Source organism: Cervus elaphus, chromosome 6 (genome assembly GCF_910594005.1).
Source record: "Cervus elaphus chromosome 6, mCerEla1.1, whole genome shotgun sequence".
NCBI lineage: Eukaryota > Metazoa > Chordata > Mammalia > Artiodactyla > Cervidae > Cervus > Cervus elaphus.
The window spans coordinates 8651635-8677683 of NC_057820.1; the positions used below are offsets into that span (position 1 = coordinate 8651635).

A 26049-nucleotide genomic window follows, 5' to 3' on the forward strand; every position below is an offset into this window, starting at 1 on the left:
ATATGCTTGTTTGCCTCCGTTGTGCTCATTTTCCTCTTTTACGTTGTGTCCCAGTGACAGAAACATTTTTCTCTCCCAACTTCCTCCTAACCTGGTTGGCTTATTCTTATCTTTCAGATCCAAGCCAAAGAGATCTTTCATGGCTACCTTATAAAATGGTCATAGTTGCTGTCTTGCTTCTTGTCACTCTGTTACTCTCTATCCGCTCAACAACTCCCCCTCCCCACACACAATTTCTGATTATAATTGTTACGTTGACTTGTTTATGTATTTGTTTACTTGTTTCAGTCTTTCTCCCTCCTGAATGTGAGAATAAGGATAGTGTCTATTTTGTTCTCTAATTTATTGCTTACACTTAGCATAATACTTGACATAATAGGTAAATGAATTGTAAGGTGTTGTTTTCTTTTAAAGAAGTACTTGAACTATTTTTTTGGTAGCCTGTGATTTTTACAACTGCATAGATAATCTGAATCATCTTTAGGTTGATTAATATGCAGTGTAATTACTAACGACTCTGTGTATAAGTATAAACCTTGCCATCTTCTATTTTTAAAGTTATAACATGATAATGGCAACTATTTATGTATACAAAATGCCTGGACAGAAAAAACATGTCATATTCTGGAAATCTGTAGGAGTTAAAACTTATCATTTGCAATTTCTTTTGAATAGTCTCTGAAATTAGAAACAAAAGTTGTTACTGTGTAGTTAATAGAAATATTTTGAGTCCAGCAAGGGAGAGTTGAAGGTTTTCCAGTGTATATCATCACCTGTAGGATTTCCTTTCATTGCTTATATTTTTGCTCACGTCGACTGAAATACATGAGGTAAGATAAATGAAAGTGTAGTGGTATATTTGTTATCTACACATATATGAACCTCTTAGTATCCTATAGAAGACCCTTATGCCCCAGTCCTGCTGATTTTACTATCTCTTGGAAGCCAGGTTCTTCAGATGCTTTTGCACACATTCCTTGGTGAAGAATGTGTGTCTCCTCTGTTTCCAAGGTTGTCTGGGTAATTTTTCCTCATCCTTCAGGAGTTATCTGAAGCACCATCATCTCTTGTGAAATCTTTCTTGTCCCCCTGTGCAGTCTTAGAACTGTTCTCTATTACTCCTGTTGTACCTTATCTTATACAGACCACTGTTGTTCTCTTGGTCTTAGAATTTCATTGTATAATATCTTTCCGCATGTGTTCCTCTCAGCCTTCCTAGCAGTTAGCACTTGGAAGGCCGTGGATAAATAGTTCATGAATAAATAGATTAATGACAGTAGTACTTATTATATGCCAGTTTGTAGCTCAGTCAGTAAAGTGTCTGCCTGCAATGCAGGAGACTTGGGTTTGATCCCTGGGTCAGGAAGATCCCCTGGAGAAGGAAATGGATACCCACTCCAGTATCATTGCCTGGAGAATCCCATGGACAGAGGAGCCTGGCAGGCTACAGTCCATGGGGCCGCAAAGAGTTGGACACGACTGACTGACTTTAACTTCACTTCACATACTGTGTACCTTGCTATGTACCAGTCATTGTCCTATGTGCTTTATATGTATTTAGTCATTTTATCTATTACATATTAATATTATGTGGTAGGTACTATTGTTGTTGCCGTTGCATGAGCGACCTGAGAGAGGTTGGTTGTTCAAGGTTCCACAAACAGAAACAGAACCAGGCGTCAAGCCCAGGCAGTTTGGCTCTGCAGACTGTATTCTTGACTACCATATCCTACATCCTTTCCAAGTAAACTGTGAATTATTGAAGAACCATAGTTTCTTCTATTTTTGCCATAATGCAAACATTTGAGAAGTTCAGAAAAGTTGTTTCTTTTATTGAGATTAATGTTTATATATAATCTACCACTCCAGATAGTAAAATAGTAACAAAGATCATCTATTGGGATATGAAAAATATTGCTGTAATGACACTTACTTTATGATGATATTTGACACAATGTCATTTTTATCAAGACTGTGTATTGTTTATTAAACACCATTCACTTTCTGTTACTCATCAAAATCTGTTTCTGTATCCTAATATAAAGGCCACTTTATCCTGAAAGTTATCTAAATAAGTAAATTTTGAACCATCACATCAGTTTAGGGGATTAGTGTCCCATTGGAATCAGCAGGACCAAATGAAGGATGAAAGTGACAGCTTTAGATTCAGAATTCTCATGTGTTGCTTCTAAATCAAAGCTTTGTTCTTCAGTAAAACTGAAAGAAAGCACCTTAAGAATTTATCATAAAATATTTATGGTTGAAATGACATGGCTTTGATTTGCTTTAAAATAACCTAAGAACGTGGATATGGATGAAACAAGATTGGTCATGACTTGATAATTTTTCAGATATTTTGTATTTTCCAGAAAAATGTATTATATTAGCAAAAGGAGAACGCACTTTTGTTTTCATACTGTTTTCCATGTACGTATTACTTGAACCATTAAATGGCAGAAGAAGGAACATTTCTCCAGTGGTTTATGTTTGGTTTGTATTTGTTTCCGTGGTAACTAAAAATGTAATTGCCTTTCAATTTATAATTAAGTTTAATGTAATTTTAAACTATTTAGTTGAATATGACATAACCAGAATCTAAGAGACGATTATAATGCTGGGTATAATTAGTGAGTGCTGATCTCACTAATTATAACTTCAAATTTTCATTAGTTAATAACTCAAGACCCAATATATACTCAGGAAGAGATTTATTGTTAACAAGAGTGATGAAAATCTACATTTTATATTAGTTAAGGTAATTAGTGGTAAAGAATCTGTTCAATCCCTGAGTCGGGAAGATCCCCTGGAGAAGGAAATGGCAGCCCATTCCAGTATTCTTGCCTGGGAAATTCCATGGACAGAAGAGCCTGGAGGGCTACAGTCCATGGGATTGCAAAAGAGTCGGATATGACTCAGCAACTAAACACCTCCAACCAACAGTCTGTATTAGTTAAGGTAATGCTAAATGCTATAACAGACAGTCCCTGGAGTTTCAATATCTTAACACAATAACAATATATTTCTTACTTACATAAAGCCCAAGCCCTGGTACTGCTTATCAGTGGCTCATCTCCCTTTCAGAAACCCAGACTCCTTCCATTTTTCTGAAACTGCCGTTTTCAACAGATGGCTTCATAGGATACTGTGAAAAAGGAAAGTAAGGACTATCACACTAGGGGTCAAGACTGGTAGTGATCAGTTCAGTTCAGTTCAGTCACTCAGTCATGTCCGACTCTTTGCGACCCCATGGACTGTAGTACACCAGGCCTCCCTGTCCATCACCAACTTCTGGAGCCCACCCAAACTCATGTCCATTGAGTCAGTGATGCCATCCAATCATCTCATCCTCTGTTCTCCTCCTGCCCTCAATCTTTCCCAGCATCAGGATCTTTTCAAATGAGTCAGCTCTTTGCATCAGGTGGCCAAAGTATTGGAGTTTCAGCTTCAACATCAGTCCTTCCAATGAAAACCCAGGACTCATCTGCTTTGGGATGGACTGGTTGGATCTCCTTGCAGTCCAAGGGACTCTCAAGAGTCTTCTCCAACACCACAGTTCAAAAGCATCAATTCTTCAGTGCTCAACTTTCTTTATAGTCCAACTCTCACATCCATACATGACCACTGGAAAGACCGTAGCCTTGACTAGACGGACCTTTGTTGGCAAAGTAATGTCTCTGCTTTTTAATATGCTGTCTAGGTTGGTCATAACTTTCCTTCCAAGGAGTAAACATCTTTTAATTTAATGGCTGCAGTCACCATCTGCAGTGATTTTGGAGCCCCCAAAAATAAAGTCAGCCACTGTTTCCCCATCAGTTTGCCATGAATTATAGTAAAAACTGTACATATTAATTTTTCAAACAGCTTTCCAACTTCTTATCCAAATTATTATTGTTAGCCAAAGTCAATTGGCTTCTAAGAGTTCCATCTCATGTACCATGTGATTTTTAAGAATATGGCAGATAGATTTAGTATCTTGATAGCTTATTTTCTTTCTTTCCATTTTAATTTCCAGGTTAAGGTGAGTGAGCTAAGGGATTTTTTTTTGGGGGGGGCAGGGAACAGTTGGTTTTGACAGTGAAAAATTTGGATTTTCTTGTCTGTCTGACACCGTCTTGGAATTTTTTCCTCTCGTTTGTTTAATCTCCATTTATGTCAGCTACACAAGAAAGCCTTTGACATTGTAATTATTGATTTACTTCCTCCATTCTTATCCTATACAGTCCTGTCCTTCACTTTTCAGACCCCAGTTTCTGCCCTTTCTTAACTTCTGAGATTCTTCTATTGGGTCTTCAGGAACTTACAAATAAGATATCAGTAAAATTCCTATACTCTCAACACCTTCCTTGAACTGAAGTTTTTAAACTACTTCTGTCACTTAGCTCTCCTGTAAGGACAGTGCTGCCATCTCCTGAAACTCTTTCAAATGTTGGCATCCCCTCCTGTATCTGCCTTATCACTAGTACTGGAGGGTGGGTAGTGACCTTCTTGTTATTGCTCTTTCCAGATCATTCTTCTTCATCTTGCCTGAAAACCCTTAGATGTGACTATCAAGCTGTATGATTATACATCCTGGTACTTATATTTGTTGGCGTTATCAGCCAACCCCTGAATCACTCACTACCTTGAATTCTTAAAGATGTTGGTTCATTACTGCTGCTATCCTGATTAGCAATTTTAGTTGCATACAGATTATCCTTTTAATACTTTAGTCTCTCAGTTCCTTGAATTCATCATTTGCTATAATGTTGCCACCTACTAACACTAACATAGTTTTTTTTTTTTAATTTATTTTTTTGTTGAAGGATAATTGCTTTACAGAATTTTGTTGTTTTCTGTCACACCTCAACATGAATCATCCATAGGTATACATAGTTATTCTGAAGACTTACTGTCTCCATAATATCAATTATCAGTTTCATGTGTTCCAGTTTGTCTGTTATCTCTCATCTTTGGTAACCCAATTCCAGTAACTTTTAAACCCACTTAAGACTTTAACATTGCTTGATCTTATCAATTTTCATTTTCCTGATCCCCCTTCTTACCTAACTTAAATTCCGTGTTCTTTTCAATATAATCTACTCCTTAACATTTTTTAGCTTCAATTACCTGCCCTTCTTTTCAGTAATTGTACATGATTGGGAAAACTCCAGCACTACTTAACTGCAAATCTTTATCTGCTCAGCACCTCCATCCATGCAGCTGGGTGTGCCTGGAACAACACCTACAATACACTGTTTCATTTGAAATCCAGGTTAAGCTATCTTCAAGTGATTTCTCTTTATCTTATACATCCATGTCAAATTCATTAGTACTTTCTCACTTTTTATTCCCAAAAACATGTTAAGAATCTGCCCTACTTTTTACCATCTTTCTTGGTCCCACCCTTGTCCAAACTACCATCTTCTCTTTCCTAGATTTTCACTATAATCTTCTCAGTGGCTTCTCTGCTTTACATTTAATTACAGTTTATTCCCCAGTAGCTCAGCAGTGAAGAATCCACCTGCAGTGCAGGTGATGCAGGTTTGATCCTTGGGCTGAAAAGATCCCCTGGAGAAGGAAATGGCAACCCACTCCAGTATTCTAGCCTGAGAAATCCCACGGACAGCGGAGCCTGATGGTCAGTCCATGGGGTCGTGAAACAGTTGGACAGGACTTGGTGACTAAAACAACAAACAACAGTTTATTCAGCAGCCCCAGCCTTTTAAACTGTAAGTCAGAGTGCATCTTTAAAATTTTTTTTCCTTACAAACCTCACACTAGCTTTGCACCTCTCTTTCAGTGACCTATAGAGTTCCTGGCTTTTTAAACTTCATTTCCTGCCGTTTCCATCTCTTGCTAACTTATCAGCCACTCTGGCCTCCTGGCTTTTCTTTGAATGTGGTGTGGTCTTCACCGTAAGGGTCTTTGACCTCCCTGTTTGAAAGAGTAATTCCTCTCATGCATGCTTTATTTTTTTTTCAATCAGATATATCAACATTTGCAATCCTCTGTTATTTACTTGTTGGTCTGTGTCTCTGAATTAAGATGTAAGGTCAGTGTTACGTGTGCAGCTCTTAGGACAGCACCTAGCCGTGTTTGTGTGTGTGTCAGTCGCTCAGTCGTGTCCGACTCTTTGCGACCCCATAGACTGTAGCCCGCCAGGCTCCTCTGTCCATGGAATTCTCCAGGCAGGAATACTGGAGGGGGTTGCCGTTTCTTTCTCTGTGCTTAGCCATAGTAGGCACTCAAATACTCATTGAATGAGTAAACTGGTTATCCATTGAAATTGTTAAGCATACTTTAAGCAGGGTATAGTATGGTAGCGCTGAAAGAAAGTTGCATATTGGAATGTGAATGCCCATGTCCTTCAGTTGTTTAGATACTGGAAGGATATACACCAAAATGTTAACAGTAGTTGTCTCTGGTTAGTGACATTTTTTATGTCCTTTTGATAATTATTTTTCTGAATGTTTGAGAAATCTTTATGTATTAATGCTATTGGGAGATTTTTAATTCCGTTTTCAAAAATAAAATACAGGAACTACCTGTATTAAAATTAAAAAATAATAAGAGTAAGTATTTTATTAAAAAAAATAAAACACTGGTTCACTGAAGCAGGGTCCCCAGCCCCTGGGCCATGGACTGGTACCAGTCTTTGGCCTGTTAGCAACCGGGCGGTATAGCAGGAGATGAGCAGCAAGCCGCTGAGCGAGCGAAGTTTCATCTGACTTTACAGCCATTCCCCATTGCTTGCATTACCTCCTGTCAGATGAGCGACGGGCATTAAATTCTCATAGGAGTGAGAACCCTACTGCACTTGAATTGGTCATGGAAAAATTGTCTTCCAAGAAACAGGTCCCTAGTGCCAAAAAGGTTGGGGACCCCTGCACTGAGGATATAAGGGAAATTAAATCATAGCAGTAAGATTGTTACCACATGTATGCTAGATGAATACTGGATAATAATTTTAATGATGCTTTCAGAAATCAAAGAAATGAAAGAATTTACCAGTATCTCACTGTAGTTTCATTGTCAGAATTTATTTATTTGTGGATTATTTAGAATGAAGTACTCTAGTAACTAGGGCTTTCCTGGTGGCTTAGCAATAAAGAATCCACCTGCCAGTGCAGGAGATGTGGGTTTGATCCCTGGATCAGGAAGATCCCCTGGAGAAGGAAATGGCAACCCAGTCCAGTATGGTTGCCGGGGTAATCCCATGGACAGAGGAGCCTGGCGGCTACAGTCCTTGGGGTTGCAAAAGAGTCAGACAGCTTAGTGACTGAACAACAACAACAAACTCTAGTAATTAAGGCCTTTTAAATTTTGCTCACTAAATTCTAACACAGCAGAGGAAAACAATGGTCAAATTCTGCGAGGGCCTTTTCTATATCTGCTGTGTCATTCTCAGAATCTTGGTTATTTAAAATAAGTTTTATGTTTCTTAACAGTCTTTTATATTCCCAATAGTGGTGGTAATTTTTTTAGAACCTGGATTGTATCTTTTTCCTCTTTGGGTTCTCACTGCCTACCATAGTGCTTGGTATATAATAAATACTCAATAAATATTTATTGAATAATTTTTTTATCAATTGATTAGTGATAATTATTAGTCTCTAATGATTATCTTTGTTAGGAAGAAACCTTTTGGCTAGTAAATCCCCCAGTGCTATATAGATAAATTTATAGTAGTTTATCTACGTAAATAGTTGAGGAGTTATCTGGTAGGGCAAGTGGAGAAGGGAGAGAAGAAAGAAAGGAAGAAAAAACTCAACTGTGGCAGACTGTTCCATTAGAAAAGACAAAATGCACATACATGTTGAATGACAGACTTTATTTTTTTAATTGGACAGTGATTTCACTGGGGAATTTTCCTAGTGACATGATTTGTTCTTACTCTTGTTGAATTAGGAAAGTATTCTAACTTCAATATTATGGTAAACTAGATGTTCAGATGTCAGTGCTAATAGCTTAGTATTTTAGTCGTCAACAAATTGATGCCTGTGGTATCTGGACATTTTTTGGACTCTTCTTATAAATAAAGTCTCAGTGATGTTTAAGGAACAGCAAGTTGTGGCCAGAAAAGAAAAAAGGTGCATATTATCCAAGCTAAGCAGTATAAATGGGGCTTAGGAATCCCCCAGTAGATCAAAAATCTCCTAGAGAAAGATTTCTTGAGCTTACAAACTAAAGACCTTCAATGTAATTTCAAATAAAGCCTTTTACGTAGTATGAGAACATTTTTTAGTTGATAATCAATTGCCACTATTATGTAAGCTTACTAGATTTGCAAATTTACAAGTTTTTACAAGTCAGTTGGGTCCCTTCCTCAGGAAATCAGTTTAAGGTTTTTTTTCCTATATTGACTCAAAGAGCCTAGTTGTCCTTAAATCCTGTGAATATATTTGCCTTATAATTTGACGGCATTGAATCAACACCCTTATAGGGTTTGTAGTGTTGTAAAAAGAGAAACTGTTCAATAAAAGATCACATTTGAAAAAATTAGACTGTGTTGGATAAAACCAGTATTGGATATGAGTACTGTGCTTTGCTTTAAAGCACCTACCACTATTCAAGAAAATATATCCTGGCCCATTACTGCTTTCAAAATGGATACTTTTAGACTTGGAAGGCAAATGAGCTATGTCTTTGTGAAATTAAGCTGTAACTGTAAATAAAGTAAGTAGACAATGAAATATTGATAATTTTCGGCAGAAAATTAATAATGTGCTTGTAACATTAAAGTTTATAGAGATTCCAGAACTATTGTAATTAATATATTAAAGTAATTAAACTTTCAAACCAAATATGCTGTGGTAAGTATATGTTACAATTAATCATTATGTTTAAATGCATTATGCTAATGCATATTTTTGAGTATCATCAAATGTGCCTCAAACTATATAGATAATAGGAATGATAGCTTTTAGTTTTCTGGCACTTAACATGTGCTAGTCATTGTGTGTGAAAGTGAAAGTTGCTCAGTAGTGCCTGACTCTTTGTGACCCCATTGACTATACAGTCCGTGGAATTCTCCAGGCCAGAATACTGGAGTGGGTAGCCTTTCCCTTCTCCAGGGGGATCTTCCCAACCCAGGGATCAAACCCAGGTCTCCTGCATTGCAGGCGGATTCTTTACCAGCTGAGCCACCAGGGAAGCCCCATTGTGCACTAAACATGGATTAATTCTCAAAGAACTTTGTATATGATAGGTCCATTTGTTTTTCCCAGCTTTTAGATTTAGACACTGAAGCATAAAGAGATTAAAAGACTTGCCCCAAATTACACAGCTAGTGTCTAAGCTGGGGTATAATATCAGAAAAAAAGTCACATTTAAACTTGTTAAATATTTATTGATTGACTTTATTATTGAATTTTGTTCTCTGTTTTTGTTCACCTTTCTAGTTGATTTGGAACATATGAGAACAGTAAAACCTGAAAAACACTTGAAATTTTGCCAGGAAAATGGTTTTAGTAGCCACTTTGTCTCAGCAAAGACAGGAGACTCTGTAAGTAAGATAATGAATGCTGAATATTATAAGTGATGCTTTACTTTTATTTACTAATATTCATAGGAAGTATACCTCCATTACTTAACTTTTAGATTAAATTAATTCCTATTGAAGACGTAAAATATCTTAGGTTATATACAACATGCTTATTCTATTGATACTCCTCTTATAATTTATTTAACATAATTTCATGGTTCTTTTAGGGAATTAAAATACAAAAGCTAAAAAGAGTATAAATCACTCATAATCTCAGCATCCAGAGATGATCAGTCATAACCTCACAGGATAGTTTCGTTTTCTGATGCTGCTGCTACCACGGCTAGTGGGCTGCGTTTACTGAGTGCCTACTTTGTGACGGGCATGTACTACTTTGATTATCTCTGTTTAGTTGTTAATTAATTAATTACCTTGTATTTGATTGGATGCTTATTCTGTAAATCACCATAACTGTTTAAATAAGGTTAGAATAATGTTAAAATATTTTTAAATTAGTCCAAAATATCTTCACATATAAGTCAGATTTATTTTCCAGCAATCATAAGTAATTATCTCTGTTTTATAGAATAATCTTAGGTTATATTGTGGGGGTTCAGGGTACACAGAATAAGTGGTGGAGGTAGGATTTGTAAACCTAAGGATTGACATTCCAAGGTTCACCATATTAACCATGCTAAATGTTTATTTTTTTAAAAATTGAGATCATAATATAGAAATAATTTTTTATTTTTTTATTTAATATGTTTATCTATAGAAAATTTTCTCATGTCACTTAATATTACTAAATAGATTAAAAACCCACTAGATTTAATAATCCATTAAATAAATGTTTAAATTTATTCAACTGGGTCCCTATTGTTGGATATATAGATTATTTCCAAGTTCAGGACATTGTAAAATTTTGCAAAATTTCTAATGTAAAATTTTGTAAGTTTTGATTATTTCCTTGGAAGACAATTGAAACCATTTGCCAAATTACCACCAGAAAGCCTAAGTTAATTTACACTATCAGCATTGTATGAGTGCCATATCACTATAATCTTTTTTAACATTCAGAATTTATTTATTTTTAAATCTTTGTCAGATTGGTAGACAAGAGATTAAAAGGTATTTTACTATTTAAATTTAAATTTCTTTGACTGCTATTGAGGTTAAAATTTTTAAAATTTTATTACCTACTTTCTGCTTATTATCTGTTTATAATATTTATTATATACTTTTATAAATTTATTTGTTGTTAATTTTCTGCTTATTACCTGTTTATTATGCTTTTATTGCTTTTTAAAATTTTCTATGACCATTTTTGTGTTAGGGATAACATAAGAGCCATTTGTCATAATTTTTGCAAATATTCTCTTTCCACTGCCCAGATTTTTGTTTGATCGTTAATTTTCTTGACATTTTCAACCAAAGGATGTTTGAATTTTTCTGTGGTTTAATCTTTCTGATGTTTTTTCTGTATGATTTCACTGATGGTTTTTATGCTTAGGGTAAATACTGAATAATATAAAAGGTATTTAATCTTTTGAGGAATCAAACTCATTTAAAAATGTGATGTATTAGAACCCTTTACCCAGGATAATGCTAATGTGGGACACCTACTTACTTTAAAAATGTATACAGTGTCAGTACTCCTTGATAAACCCATCCATGGATTGGGCTTTTACTGTCACTTATCTTCCTGGGGGGTCTCTTTGTCATTTTAGAATTATTTTAATTTCCAGTATTTTAGCTTGTGTTTAACCACTTAGTATTTTTGTGTACTTATGTTGAATGACCTTTAAAAATCCTCATTGTTTTCTTTTTAAATGTAACTTTGAAATGGTTTGTTCTTGTGAAATCACTTTATGTCATCTCCGATCACAGGTTACTTCCCTTCATTGCTTGAGAAGTTGATCTCCGGTCTTACTGTACTTTCTCTGATACTACCTTTGTCATAATTCCTAGTGGTGTCAGTATCTTTGCTCACCACCCCACCTCAGCCATGCACCCCCATGCTCTGTCATTACAGATTACTGTAGCCCTTCTGTCATCTCATATCTCAGTATCAGGCATGCTAATCACTGACCAGCTTGAATGCCCTAGTCCAGTCAGTCTGCAGCCCCAGCAGGGCCTGCATGACATTGATCCTAACATTTGCCCCTGACCTTTCATGTCCTCATTTTCCTTTCTTCCTTACTCACGGCCAGTCAAAATCATTACCATGCAATACTCTGTCAATTCCCTTTCCCCTCAGTCACTTTATCTGACTTATTTGACTAAACCTTGACCACACCCCTTTATGTGATTGCACTCATGTATTTGAACATGACAGAAAAAAGCCCAGAGGCATGTTGGAGGTTTCACTTAGAGTCCACAGTCAACTCACCTCAAGTGGGCCTTAATGCTGCTTAGTAATTATGTCCTTAGGCCATGGTCTCTCTCCTTCACCTCGATTCCTGTTACATAGCTTATCTTCTCAAATCTTCAAACCTTTGTCATCCATTCTCTTAGCTGATTCCCTTGTTTCTTATTTTATAAAAAAATATTGAAACAAAGGGAAGACAACTTTCACATACTCTTGCCACCTCGTCTGCCCCAACTTTGCTTCCCACCCACTGTCCATTCCCATGTCTCTGTCTCCTCTGAGATTCCTGTGGGTTGAGCGGTCTCTGCTCGCAGCTAGGCTCAACTCTTCCACTGTGCATTAGTCCCATGTCTCTTTGCCTAGTAACAAACACGGCTTAGAATTCTCACTCCTGCATCGTTTTTTCCGCATGTACTGGATTATTCTATCAGGACATGAAATGTTATGACTTCTCTTAAATACAAGAAAATGCTTGATCCCACATCCTTAGCTCTTTTCTTACTTACACAAGCTACTTACCAGTGGAATGTTTCCAAAGAGCTATCTCCAGTTCTCTCCTCCTGGTTTGGCTTGAATGGTTCCAGTCAGACTTTTGTCCCTAATATTTCACCCCAAAATGCTCTTATTAAGGTCATCAGTGACCTCCTTTTTGCTAAATTCGGTGTCCAGTTCTTAGTCCTCATCTTACTTGATTTAGTTGCAGCATATAAAATAGTTGATCACTCACTCCTCTTTGAAATGCTTTGTTCACTTAGTTTCCAGAATACTGCATCTTCTGGTTTCCCTCCTACCTTGCTAACTACTCTCTTATCGCCTTTGCTGATTCCTTCATTGAATTGCCCTAGGCACAGTCCTTGGATAGCTCTCTTTTTTTAAACTTAAATCCCTTTGTGACCTCCTCTAGTCTCATGGCTTTGGCCAGACCTCTTCCCTGAACTGCAGACTCATATACCCCAGCACTCCTACTTAAGTGTCTTAAGAATCAGTCCCAGTTTAATTCAAGATTCAGGTCCAGAACTGAACTCTTGTTATTTCTTCCTCAAATCTTTTCCAGTCTTCTCCACCTCAATAAGTGGTAGATTTCCTACCGGTTGCTGAGACTAGGAGAATTTTGCAGTCGTCCTTGACGCCCGTCTTTGACACACCGCAGCTCTCACCAGGCCCCGTTGGTTCTGCTTTCCAGATGTGCCGGGACCTGGCTTTGTTTCAGGCCTCCATCATCTCTTACCTTCGTGTTCTTGCCAGTGTCTCTTTTTCACCCCTGATCTTCTATAGTGAATATTCAGTACAACAAGCAGATTGACTTTGTTAAAACAGAAGTCACATCAAGCTACCCTCCATTTCACTCAGTGAATGAAAGCCAAAGTCCTCCCCATGGTAGCCCACCAGATCTTACCTGATTTGTATACTCTTAGTCACTCTGCAACTGAACTGAACTGAGTCTCTCTGCTGTTTTTCTTTTACAGCCCTCCTTTTCTGTCCATTTCACCACACTAGCTTTCCTGTTTCTCCTTGAACATTGACCATCAGTGAACTATAATATGTAATGCCCTTTGGGGTACAAATGACAAAAGCCAGTAAGTAGGGGTCAGAATAAACTAGGATATTTAGGGAGCAAAGACAAGGTATGAAGACAAGGAAAGATTGGATTGGAGCTCCAGGAATCATAGTGGACCCCATATAAGCTATCTATGTATGAAAGGATGTTAGAGTCTTTGCAGATTTTTGTTTCGTGATACTGGATTATGAAAGTGAAAGTCAAAGTCAAAGTCACTCAGTAGTGTCCGACTCTGTGACCTCGTGGACTGTATGGTTCAGTCCATGGAATTCTCCAGGCCAGAATACTGAAGTAGGTAGCCTCTCCCTTCTCCAGGGGATCTTCCCAACCAAGGGATTGCACCCAAGTCTCCCGCATTGCAGGTGGATTCTTTACCGGCTGAGCCACAAGGGAAGCCCAAGAATACTGGAGTGGGTAGCCTGTCCCTTCTCCAGTGGATCATCCTGATCCAGGAATCAAACTGGGATCTCCTGCATTGCAGGCTATCAGGGAAGCCCTATACTGCTACTTTTCTGTTTGACAAAATACAGTAAAGGCTACTAAGTTTTTTGCTCCAGAGAGAATTTATTAAAATTGATCATAACCTTAGAGATGATCAAAGACTGGAAAGTAAGACCTTTCAGTATAGGCTAATGCCATATGAAAAGATCAGTGTAAAATTGGCAGTGAAAAACTTTACCCAGGTAATAAAGTATATCACTTTCATTTTCTTCAGGACTTACAGCACTTTATTATTTGGCTAGGAGTCTTTTTTTTTTAATGTGGTAGCTGTAATTAATTATGTTAACTCTTTAAAAGTGTACGTTTTTCAGGATAAATATATAAATTTAGACCAGTTCAGTGAAGTGTATGAATTTTCAAATTATGGTTTAATCATTTAAAAAAGTATTATACTTAAAATGTTGCTGTATTTGACAAATAGAGCTATTTTTGGAATAACCTGGTACATCGTATTTTTTGCAGCTCTTGCTGTTTATCATTTTTTAGAAAGTTCAATTTGTTTGAAGGTAACTTAGGCATGCCTGTTTTAAATCATTTAAACCTGTTTTTGTTATGCAGGTCTTCCTGTGTTTTCAGAAAGTTGCTGCTGAAATCCTTGGAATCAAGTTAAACAAAGCAGAAATAGAACAGTCACAGGTGATTATATTGAACTGTATACTTTAAAAAAATAATTTATTTCTTAATAGACATTAATTTTCACTCCAAATCGTTTTACATTTATGCATTCTATGTACATATCCTTAACAGCCTTAAAAATAGATTGTGTGTATGAGTCAGTGTTTATTGCAGAAGATGGAGGATGTTAACTTTTTGCCAAATGATGATACCCTTGAAACCTCATTTTGTCCTTTTTTTGTTGGAAAAATGAGATTAATGTAATAAAAATTTCATCAGCAGTTAAATAATGGCTAAGGAACTGACCATATTATTTTGTATTTCTTTATTTAAGTTCTTCTTCCATGATTACTGTATAATATCCTTTTTATGTTTTATATAAAATCCCAACTATTTATTAAAGTTTAGTCTTAAGTAGTAAGAGTTTACCCTATTTGGCATTTTCTATGTTTGCTTTGGTGAAACAGTATAAAAAAAAAGTGTTGCTCTCTGTTCTTCTGTAAAATATCCTGCATTGTAATATTAATTCTTGATGTTATTTTGTTGTTAACTTAATAATGGTATTAATTATTGAGGATTTCTGAATTCTTCCACTATTCCTAGGCAGTTCTCTTAGACTAAGAAATAAACATGAGTACCAATAGTCAGCTGTTTAAAGATACAGTAGCATACTACTTCACATGTTCGATTGAATAAAAAATCAGAGCAAGAGCCTGTAGTTTATTTATTTATTTTTTTTTTTTAATTTTTTTATTAGTTGGAGGCTAATTACTTCACAACATTTCAGTGGGTTTTGTCATACATTGATATGAATCAGCCATAGATTTACACTTATTCCCCATCCCGATCCCCCCTCCCACCTCCCTCTTCACCCGACTCCTCTGGGTCTTCCCAGTGCACCAGGCCCGAGCACTTGTCTCATGCATCCCACCTGGGCTGGTGATCTGTTTCACCATAGATAGTATACATGCTGTTCTTTTGAAACATCCCACCCTCACATTCTCCCACAGAGTTCAAAAGTCTGTTCTGTATTTCTGTGTCTCTTTTTCTGTTTTGCATATAGGGTTATCATTACCATCTTTCTAAATTCCATATATATGTGTTAGTATGCTGTAATGTTCTTTATCTTTCTGGCTTACTTCACTCTGTATAATGGGCTCCAGTTTCATCCATCTCATTAGGACTGATTCACATGAATTCTTTTTGACAGCTGAGTAATATTCCATGGTGTATATGTACCACAGCTTCCTTATCCATTCATCTGCTGATGGGCATCTAGGTTGCTTCCATGTCCTGGCTATTATAAACAGTGCTGCAATGAACATTGGGGTGCACGTGTCTCTTTCAGATCTGGTTTCCTCAGTGTGTATGCCCAAAAGTGGGATTGCTGGGTCATATGGCAGTTCTATTTCCAGTTTTTTAAGGAATCTCCACACTGTTTTCCATAGTGAGCCTGTAGTTTAAAATCAGACTTCAGAAGTGGTTTGCTTAGAAGCAACATATATTGATAAATTACATTTTCCCTCGACCCCCTCCACTTTTTCCCTGCTTTGTGAAGCTACAAAGGTATAATGATCTTTCTCCATCCTTAAATTTTTCTTTAATTCTTTTTGAGTTAATTCTGTGTCTTCTTTTCATGGTCACTCTTTGTGTGTGCATGTGTGCATGTTTTTAGACAATTTGAGCAAATATCAATTGAAAATTGTTATGCTGATATGGCTGTTTCTAGAGCTTCATTAAAATATTTGGAACCCTGGAAATCTACCTTTACTTCTCACTATTCAAAAAACATTTCAGCACTTACTGTGGCCAGACACAGTGTTTAACTATTTGTGCCTTATAAATTGTTCCCAGACACAAAGTAGTTACTTGATTTTGGCCTAGGAGGATGGATACAAGAAGAGAAATCACTGATTTGCTTGACTGTACAGAACTTGGCAGATCCAAGAAGTTACATGATTCCTCTGCTTTGTAGCTTCGCTTTCTAAATGATGTTTGTGCCTGGTTAACTAGGTAGTCCGTAAATGATTTTCAGATGATCATAAGTGATTAATTGATCATATAAGTGTGGTTTACTGGTGGATCCAGAGGAGATTTAAGAGTTTAAGATGCAGTGAAGAAAATTAATAAACGTGCCAGCTACTGTTACATCATTTAATCCTTACAATCACTCTGGGGCAGGTAGCACTTCATCATTTTATGGTTGGAAAACTGAGACTGCAGAGAGGTTAAGTAACTCGATCTGCTTATCTGCAGCTGGGCAGTGGTGGACCCAGGATTTGAATTCAGGTCTGTCTGATGGCAGTGCCCCTAATGTTTCCACTGTACCATACTGGGCAAAGATTTACTGGGTGGTTTGGAGTGCGGAGTTGAAAAAGAAGCTGGCACAAACAAGTTGAAAAGTTTAGATTGTGTTTTGGAAAGAGAAGAGCTGTTTGGTTAAAATAAATGACCAATTTGTGTTGGAGTGTGAAGGAAATTTGAGGAAAGATTATGGAGATTTACGAATGCCAAGTTGATAAATTTTAATCTCATATATTGACAGTGGAAAATAATTTTAAGCAGGGAAATAAACAAAAGTGGTTTTTAGATGGAATTAATCTAATGGGATTTGTGTGTGTGTGTGGATGGGTGCCAGAGAGGTTGAAGCACGGAGACTGGGTTACTGCCCTCGTGTGATAAGGACCGGAATCGGGTGGAAGGGAAGGGATGGATGTAAGAGACATTTCACAGAAGAATCAGTATAAAAGGGAGAAGTCATCCCAGATCACGTTGTGGTTTCTCAACTGGAGGCATGGAAATCGGGAGACCCAGTGGTGAGCGCCTCTAGAGGAGAAGGTGTGCTGGTGCAGCGCTGACGGCCCCGCGGACAGGGGGTTCTGTGCTCGCCGAGCCCCCAGCAGTGCCCGGGTTCTAGGGTGTCTCCAGGGAGGTGGAGTGACTGGGGCACTGCTAAAAGGCAGAACTCTAGGGACGCTTTGTTCGTTTTTTAGCTCACTCTTAGTCACAAGAGACAGAAAGTTACTATTTGGACTTTTAGAGATGGACTTAACAGCTAGGCACGTTTTAACTAAACCTGTGTCAGATGTGTTAACTCCAGACCTCCTCACCCTCCCTGTGCACCCGACATTGTTTGTAAGTGCACCCCAGCTTCTTCGGCCATGAAGTCTAGTTCTCTTTTCAACTTGGTGGTCTTTACTTTGAATGCATTCATTTGAAGATGAATTCAAGCTGCTAAGCCCTCCTTCACTGTGTCTGTCAGAGCCTTTGTGTTGGGAAACCTCATTCTCCATTTCTTAGACCAGTGAATTTGGTGCCTTTGCCAATTAATTATGTATTTCACAGTTTTCTCAGTGGGAGGAAACATTTTTGAAAGTTCATTATTTTTAAAAGATGTTTCTGAGAACATACTGGCAAGCTATCTTGAGCACAGTATTATTTTTTATTGAAATATATTTGGCACAAAACATGTAAATTTAAAGTATATAACATGTTAATTTGATATCTTATGTATAGTAATATGATTTTGCCATTATAGCAGTAATTAGTATCTCTATCATGTTACATAAGTATCTTTGTTAGTAGTTGAAATAATTGTTATAATCCCTTAGCAAGTTTGATGATTATAAAACAATATTGCTTTCTGTATTCACTGTACTGTGCATTATTTCTAGGACTTATTTCCTAATAATGGTAAGTTTGTACCCTTTAAAAGACATCTTTCCTATCCCCTCATCCTCTGGGAGCAACCATTTTATTCCTTTTTTTTTGCAATTCTGGCTTTTTAAAATTTCATGTGTAAGTAGTATCATACACTTCTTGCCATTTTCTGTCTGCTTCATCTCATTTTGCAATGTACTTGAAGTCCATCCATATTCTCACAAATGGCAGACTGTTATTTCTCATGGCTGAATAATATCACATTGTGTGTGTGTGTACATATATTCCACATTTTCTTTATTCACTTATCAGCAGGCACTTTGCTGTTGCCATATTTCGCTTATTGTAAATAACACTGTAATGAACATGAATGGGCATACATATATCTTCAGATAAATACTCAGGGATGGAATTGCTGGATGGTATGGTAGTTCTGGTTTTAACTTTTTGAGGAAACTCCACACTGGTTTCCAGGGGCTGCGCTAATTTACATTCTGTTTTGGTGCATACGGGTCTCCTTTTTTCCACATCCTCTCCAGCATCTCTTATATTCTTGAGGACAGCCATTTTAACAGGTGGGAGGTGATATCTCATTGTAGTTTTAATTTGTTGATTAGTGATGTTGAGCATCTTTTCATGTACCTATTGGCCATTTGATGTCTCTGAAAGTTCATTTAAAAGCAAAGTAGTTGAGGTAATCTGAACTTCTTTGCTTCTATATATAATTTATATACAGAAAGTGGAGGAGTAGGGCAGAAAGGACGGGGGAGAGAGAGAGCCTGTGCACCGGCGTTCTGTGGTTTTACGTCATTCGAAAGAGTCCTGAAGGAACTCAGTGTCACAGGGTGATAAAGTGTTTTGTATTATTTTATACAGAAGAAGCTAATTGTAGACTCAACAGTCATATGGAAATTGATGCTATAGTAATTTGTTTGTGACAAATATTTATAATAAGGCCTTAGTTCCATTCACTGATTATTTAAAGAGATTCTGCTATTTTAGTTTTAACCTAGATTATTCCCATTTGAGAGTCATATAAAATGAGTTATCAACACATTTTACAAGCTGTTCAAGGAAGAGAAGAAGGAAGAAAGAAGGAATGCAGTTTACAAAGACAGCAGATGTGTCTTGAGGATCTTTGTGCCAGGGCACTAGAGTCTGGGGAGACAGAGATGAGTAAGTTACAGTCCTTATCCCGAGGGAGGAGCGCGGGGAGCTCCCAGATTGCGTGAGGGCAGACCAATAGGTCGAGGATGCTCTAGGTCCGTTTGTTATAATTCCCTATTAGTGACATTTTCACTGGCCAGTTAATAAAATTATGACTTTGTTTGCTTTGAACTAGGTATGTGTTAGTTTTAGTGATCCTATGTTTTTATAGATTATACTTCATATAAAGTTCTTAAAAATGGTAGCTGTACTTTATATCCTTGTATTTTATTTATTTTATCCCTAGTAGGTTGTACCTCTTAATCCGCTTCCCCTATCTTTCCCTTTTTCTCTTCTCTCTACCCACTGGTAACCACTAGTTTGTTCTCCATATCTGTGAAGCTGTTTCTGTTTTGTTATATTTAATTACTTTATTTGTTTTATTTTTTAGATTCTGCGTATAACTGAAGACACACTATTTATTTTTCCTCTATCTGACTTATTTCCCGAAACATAACAACCTCCAAGTCTGTCCCTGTTGTTGCAAACGGCAACATTTCACTCTTTTTATGGCTGAGTATATTCCATTGTGTGTGTGTATCACGTCTTTCTTACCCATTTTGTGCTGATGACCACACATGACTTCCGTATCTTGTTTATTATAATTAATACTGCTATGAACATTGGGGTGCATATATCTTTTCAGATTAGTGTTTTTGTTTTCCTCAGATATATACCCAGGAATGGAATTACTGGATTATATAGTATTTCTATTTTTAGTTTTTTTGGGGAGCCTCCACAGTGTTCCCCATAGTGGGTGCGCCAGTTTGCATTCCCACAGCAGTCTAGGAGGGCTCCTTTCTCTACACATTCTTGCCAACACGTGTTATTTCTCGTCTTTTTGACAGTAGTTACTCTAACAAGTATGAAGTGATACCTCACTGTGGTTTTGATTTGTATTTTCTCAATGGTTAGAAGTGTTGAGCATCTTTTTCATGTGTTTTTTGGCCATCTGTATGTCTTATGTGGAAAAAATGCCTGTTTCAGTTCTCTGAACATTTTTAATTGTTTCTCTGTTGTTTTGTGTTTGACGCTGAGCTGTATGCATTCTTTATGTGTTTGTGTGTTAACTCTTCATTGTGTCGTCTGCAAATGTCTTCTCTCATTCTGCAGGGGGCCTTTTCATCAGTTAATGATTATTTAATGTGGCCTTTCACTGATGGTTTCATAACCATCACCCATTTTGTTGATGGTTGCTTCCCTTGCCTGAGGAGAAAGTTCCAAAAAAATATTGTTAAGCCCTATGTCAGATCATATTCCATTTTTTTTCTTTTTCTATTCACTTTTTAAATTTTTTTTTTCATATAGTTTCAAAACCAAGTGGGATCTTAGCAGCCACATAGATAAACCTTGTGTTTTATAGATTAGGAGAGTGTGAACACCAAAGAGGTGAAGTAACTTGCCCAGAGTTGCGACTGTTACTGACAGCCTATAATGACATATTATACAGTGTATGTGTATGCCATTACATGGAAGGAAAAGGAGAGTCGCTTTCTTTAAGCTCCTACTGTGTGCACGGTACCATGCTTTTAAAAAATGCTATATCTGTGCTTTGAGTGGTAACCTATAATCTTGAATTTGTTGAATTCACATTGAATTTGTATCAATCATAGTATTCTTTAATAATTTATGCATTTGTTTTCCTTGCTAGACTCTTAATGCATCTCAAAAAAAAGAGAGATCATGATTGTTTGTTGGAATGTTTCCAGTACCTGGAATAGTGGTTTGCTTTGAATGAGTGATAGTGACAGGTGTTTTAGCTGTCAGAGTATGTTTCCTCTCTATCCTGAGGGTGACCAACTCTGACTTTTATAAGTTTATATGTTTCTACTATCTGGATTAGAGCACAGTTGCAGAATTAACCAGATTTATCTTTCCCGAGTCCATCTCTACTGCTTATACCTTACCACTTCAACTCCTAAGTTGCTTTCTTGCTTACCCTAATGGAGAGCTATCACTTTCACCTCTAGTATCTGACTCTGACAACTCTGACAAAACAGGGGTTAAGCTGGTGTTCAACCACACAGCTCCCTTTCGCTTAGGGCCACTGCGTTGTTTTCATTCACTTGACTAATAGCAGAGGACAGTTGAGTTTACTCTGTAGCTCCAAACATAAAGACTGGTGTTTTGTAGGTAACACTTTTCTCTGAAAACATCAACGATTGAATGATTTGTAAACAAGCAACTACTGTGAAGTCCCCTACCATGAAGTTTTATATCATAGAAATTATGCTTTACTTAACTCAGAGAAAGCAAAGCCCTGAACATGTAGCACTTTGATTCTGGCTTCCAGTTCAGAAATTTTGTACAGAGCTTTATGTCAAACAACCAAGGCCCTCAAGAAAGATGTTGCCTTGTTAGCTCTTAATTAATTTGATGAGAATCAGTGGTGAAAATCCAAGTCGTTTATGCTAGTCAATACTTCGACCAGAGTGTCTTGACCACAGGTCAGTGACCTGGTTGTGTTTATAAGATAGGGTTTAAACCATCATTTTGGAGGATTAATGAGTTGCTTGCTGATTATGAAAATCCCTTCTCTTTATTGTAACCCACAGTTTGGCATGAAGCAGTTAGGTTTGGGGAGGCCAGATGATGGTGTTCAACTGGCCACTGATGCACCCCCCTCATACGTCATGTGGCAGTTGGCAACGCTCCTGTGATAGCATCAGGCTGAGTGCCTAGTAAATCATGAGTCTTGTCCAGAAGTTAATACTGCTTGCTGGAGAACTGGAGCAGAGCCTGTCCAAGGCTAATACACCTTAGTGTCCTGTTCATTTACTTTCAGTTGTTTATCCAGGCTTTATAAACATTATCACAAGCAGCAGCCTGATTAATATGTTTTTCTCTATGTGCTAATTAATAGATGCTATGATGAAGGAAGATCTTTCCAAAATAAAATATTTGAACTCATTAAAAGCGGATATAGTTCCAAGTCTAAAAAATTTGGGGAGTGTGTTATCTCTGTCATATTTATCTTATGTGGTCTTCTCATCTTAAGGGTTATAGTAATCAAAAAATCTAACTAGTTTTGATCTGTTACTTAGCAGAATTCTTTATTTGAAAACATCAGCTGTCATGCTTAAAATATGGTATGTTTTTTAACTATAAAAAATATATTTTGATCTTACTTTTTTCCGTATGAAATTTCAAAACATGGAGGTTAGGGCTGTGAGAGCTGGGGAAGTGACCATCAAAAGGAAGTCTTTGACAATAATGAATATGATTAGATATAAAAACCCTAAATGACATGCAGCTTCCTCTGATTTGTGCATCCTCTCCCTGCCTTCAAAGAAAATGAACCACTCTTTGTTCCCACACATATTATAAATCCACTAGTAAATTTCTTACCTGGTATGATGGTTAGCTGTGTGCATGTTCCCTTCCCACAGCAACTTATGAACAAATCCTGTGCAGTTCACTATTTGTTCGCAGTGTAGAGTGACTGGCCCATGGTAGATGCTTGGTAATATTTGTAAAAGGAAATTGAATGAGTACTTCTGCTGCACGTTAGTAGAGAAAAGCCCCCAAATTCTTTGCTGAAATACTGGGCATTATATGTATTACATGTAATTGTGATATCAAAAATAGAGCCCACAGCTTTTCTGTGAGGCTCAGTAGACATGTCCATTTCAATAATTAAATAGAATTGTAATGTTTCTTGGATCTTTGTTCGTTTTCTTTCCTTTTATATGCATATATTCTGCTATTTCTTTTGTGGCTTGTTTAAATTTATGTGCGTATTTCTTTTTCTACTTTGGTGTTCCCATCTATTTTCAGTCATTGAACACACTTTCCACTTTTTTCTTCCCCCCCCCCCCTTTCTTCTGCATCTTATTTATGTTATACGGAATTGACAGCGTATTGTCAGGGCAGAAATAGTGAAGTACTCGGAAGAAGATAACCAACATACCAACTCTGCTCAGAGCAGAATCTGTTCAGTACAGTAGTGCAGGTATTAATCGATAAACTATTGCAATTTGGGGGAGGAGGGTGGGGAGAACTGGTGAATGTTATCTTGTTCTTTATGAATAAAAAATTCAAAGATTTATTGTACATTCTTGGGAATTAATATTGCATGAGTCCTGTTCTGGAACTTTGAAAAATTGATCCTTTGCCAGACTTATGACTTAAGGAATTGGGAACAAATTAAAATAACATTTAATTTACTTTCAAATGTATTTGTCTTTATGGTTGTGTTTATTACATGTGCAGTGAAGTGGAGAATTGAAGCAGTTATTTCATTATTCTCTCCTTACTGTTTTCTCCTGAAATAGCCTGGTAATTGAAAGAGTATTTTTAAAGTTTGCCTTGAATTACCCTTCTTTGTCTGCTTATGTGTGCAGACTTAGTAAGAGTTGAAAACAGTTCAGGATTTGTTTTCCCTGAAATTATTACTTAAAGAAGATTGTTAGGGCATGTCGCTAAATTCATTGTTTAAAATATTCTTTGAAGTTTGTGTTAGAGGGAAGGAAGGAAGAGTTAAAAGTGTCTTTTGATTTAAATTATTTTAAACACATGAATGTGAGGTAATATAAGTTTCTCATTATTCTATATTTTGTTAGAGTCGTTATTCATGACCCAATAGTGAGCAATTTGGAAGTAAGTCAGGGATTTGGGAGAAAAGTTTTAAAAATTGGAAAAGTTCTGCTCAAAACATTTCTTCTTTATATGTGACTTCTTTTTAACATTTTTATTTCTTCTCACTAACTCACAAATTGATAAACATTTTTAAAACAGTTATGCCTGAGTATAATAGTATATGGAAATATTAATAAATAATATTTTTTACTTTGAAATGATGAGGCCTTATCTATGAATCAAAACTTGTAATGATTAATTTTAAATCCTTTGCTTTAAATTATAACCGAGATTTAGTTTTTCATATTGATTTGCCAGTTTTTTTATTAGACTTGTGATAACTTCATAGATGTCATAAAACCAGAGAGACTAAATAAAAAAATTGCTATTACATCCTTAACAAAGCCAACCCTCCCTCCGCTTTCCCACCCCCCCCCCACCCCCCCACAAAAAAAGAAAATCCCAGCTTGACATGAGTTGGTTCTGGCTGATTCTTTTAATATCAGCTTCTGCTTCATTTATGATGTCTATCATCAGGAGTTCACAAAAGTTCAGAAAATAAAAATATACTTTAAGGAGCTCTTTCTAAATGTTCTGATGTCCTGATAATAACTCTGTTTTCTTTTATGACAGAGAGTGGTGAAGGCAGATATTGTAAACTACAACCAGGAACCCATGTCAAGAACTGTTAACCCTACTAGAAGCTCTATGTGTGCAGTTCAGTGAGCACGTTTTTCTTTTGTATTGATAGTTCTGACTGCCCTTCACCTCTGTGTGGGCCCCAAGGACCTCTAGGAACTTGTTTTATCAGTGACCATCTCTGTAGTTCAGTTAAACACTTTCTGCTCAACTCGCTTCATCATTGCGTGTTGCCTCAGCCACAGGCAGCTCCTTGGACTGGAAAGAATTCAACTTCGGGACCACACACTTTGAATTTAGCTTGGAAAGCCCATTCTCTGGAATCAGACTGCTCCATCGAGAAAGAATAATGTTGGCTCTCTTATGGCCTCACTTCTTTTGTCCGTATGTAAATTTTGTTTTTAAACAAATATGAAGACTATCCGGGTCTTGATCATCAGCCAGGATTTTGCTGCAGCACAGTTCCATTCTCTTATCTGAACTCATACCTGGCAAAGTACGCTTCAGAGTGCAAACATCTGAACGAGTCATATATTTTATCTACTGATACTTAAGAAAGGATTCTTTTGCTATCTCTTGTGAGTGAAAATATATAAAGCGGTATCTAACTGAAAATCTTGAAATAAAGCTGTAATAGAAATATTTTCTTCATTTTTTTTTTAAGAAAGAGCCTAACTTGTTTATATTTTAGCTGTAGCTCACGAAGTAGTGAGTATTTGATAGTGTATTTTTATTATTGTATCATGGTCATTATGTCTTGTGTAACACTCTGGTTAGATGGTTTTGTGATTCTGACGCTCCATGCAGACTTGCTCCTACAGGCTGTGTGAGAGTCCTCCCAGAATGAGCTGTGACTATTGTTGGATCATTGTGGATCAGACTGTACCTGACGGGCAGATATTTTTCTCTTGCAAATAAATTTATTTAAATTACCTTTGGGGGAGAATTTTCTTTCAGCCACGTTCCCTTTTGTTACAGAAAAAGTATAGTTGGATACAAATCAATGGTTGTGTGAAGTTTAATAAACATTCAGTCACTTAGAGTTGGTTAGGACTTCCCCAGTGGCTCAGCGGGTAAAGAATCCAGCTGCAACGCAGGAGACACGGGAGACAGGGGTTCAGTCTGGGCCAGGGAGGATCCCCTGGAGGAAGAAATGGCACCCCGCTCCAGTGTTCTTGCCTGGAGAATCCCACGGACAGAGGAGTCGCAGAGAGTCGGACATGACTGGGCACACGACCCACGTTCAGTTGGTAGGTGGGTAGCGTTGTTAGGGGGCTTAGCTGACGTGATGAACGTCCAGACCCCAAAGCCTGATGTCCAGGGGCTCCGTGCCAGCCGCACCCTCCCCCTGCCTTGGCTCAGGCTGCTCTTCCGGGCGCAGCCTCCCACTGAGCCCGCAGAGGCACGGCCACGCCTGGGTGCTTTGGGACACGCTGCCTTCCTGTCTGCCTGGAATTCCGC

At 37.3% G+C, this 26049-nt stretch overlaps 1 protein-coding gene across 2 annotated transcripts in view; it reads left to right on the forward strand.

Moving 5' to 3' along the window:
* RAB28 (RAB28, member RAS oncogene family) overlaps positions 1 to 25520 on the forward strand; it is an 89258-nt gene extending 63738 nt beyond the window's left edge. The window contains exons 5-8 of one of the 2 annotated variants that reach the window (XM_043906178.1): positions 9381 to 9484; positions 14449 to 14526; positions 23229 to 23323; positions 24583 to 24717. In XM_043906178.1, coding sequence (XP_043762113.1) covers positions 9381 to 9484; positions 14449 to 14526; positions 23229 to 23318 — 272 coding nt within the window. In that variant the 3' untranslated portion in view covers positions 23319 to 23323; positions 24583 to 24717. Of the gene's footprint in view, positions 1 to 9380; positions 9485 to 14448; positions 14527 to 23228; positions 23324 to 24582 lie in introns of both variants that reach the window. The other variant, XM_043906177.1, reaches the window with a different exon arrangement.
* The last annotated feature ends 529 nt before the right edge of the window (positions 25521 to 26049 follow it).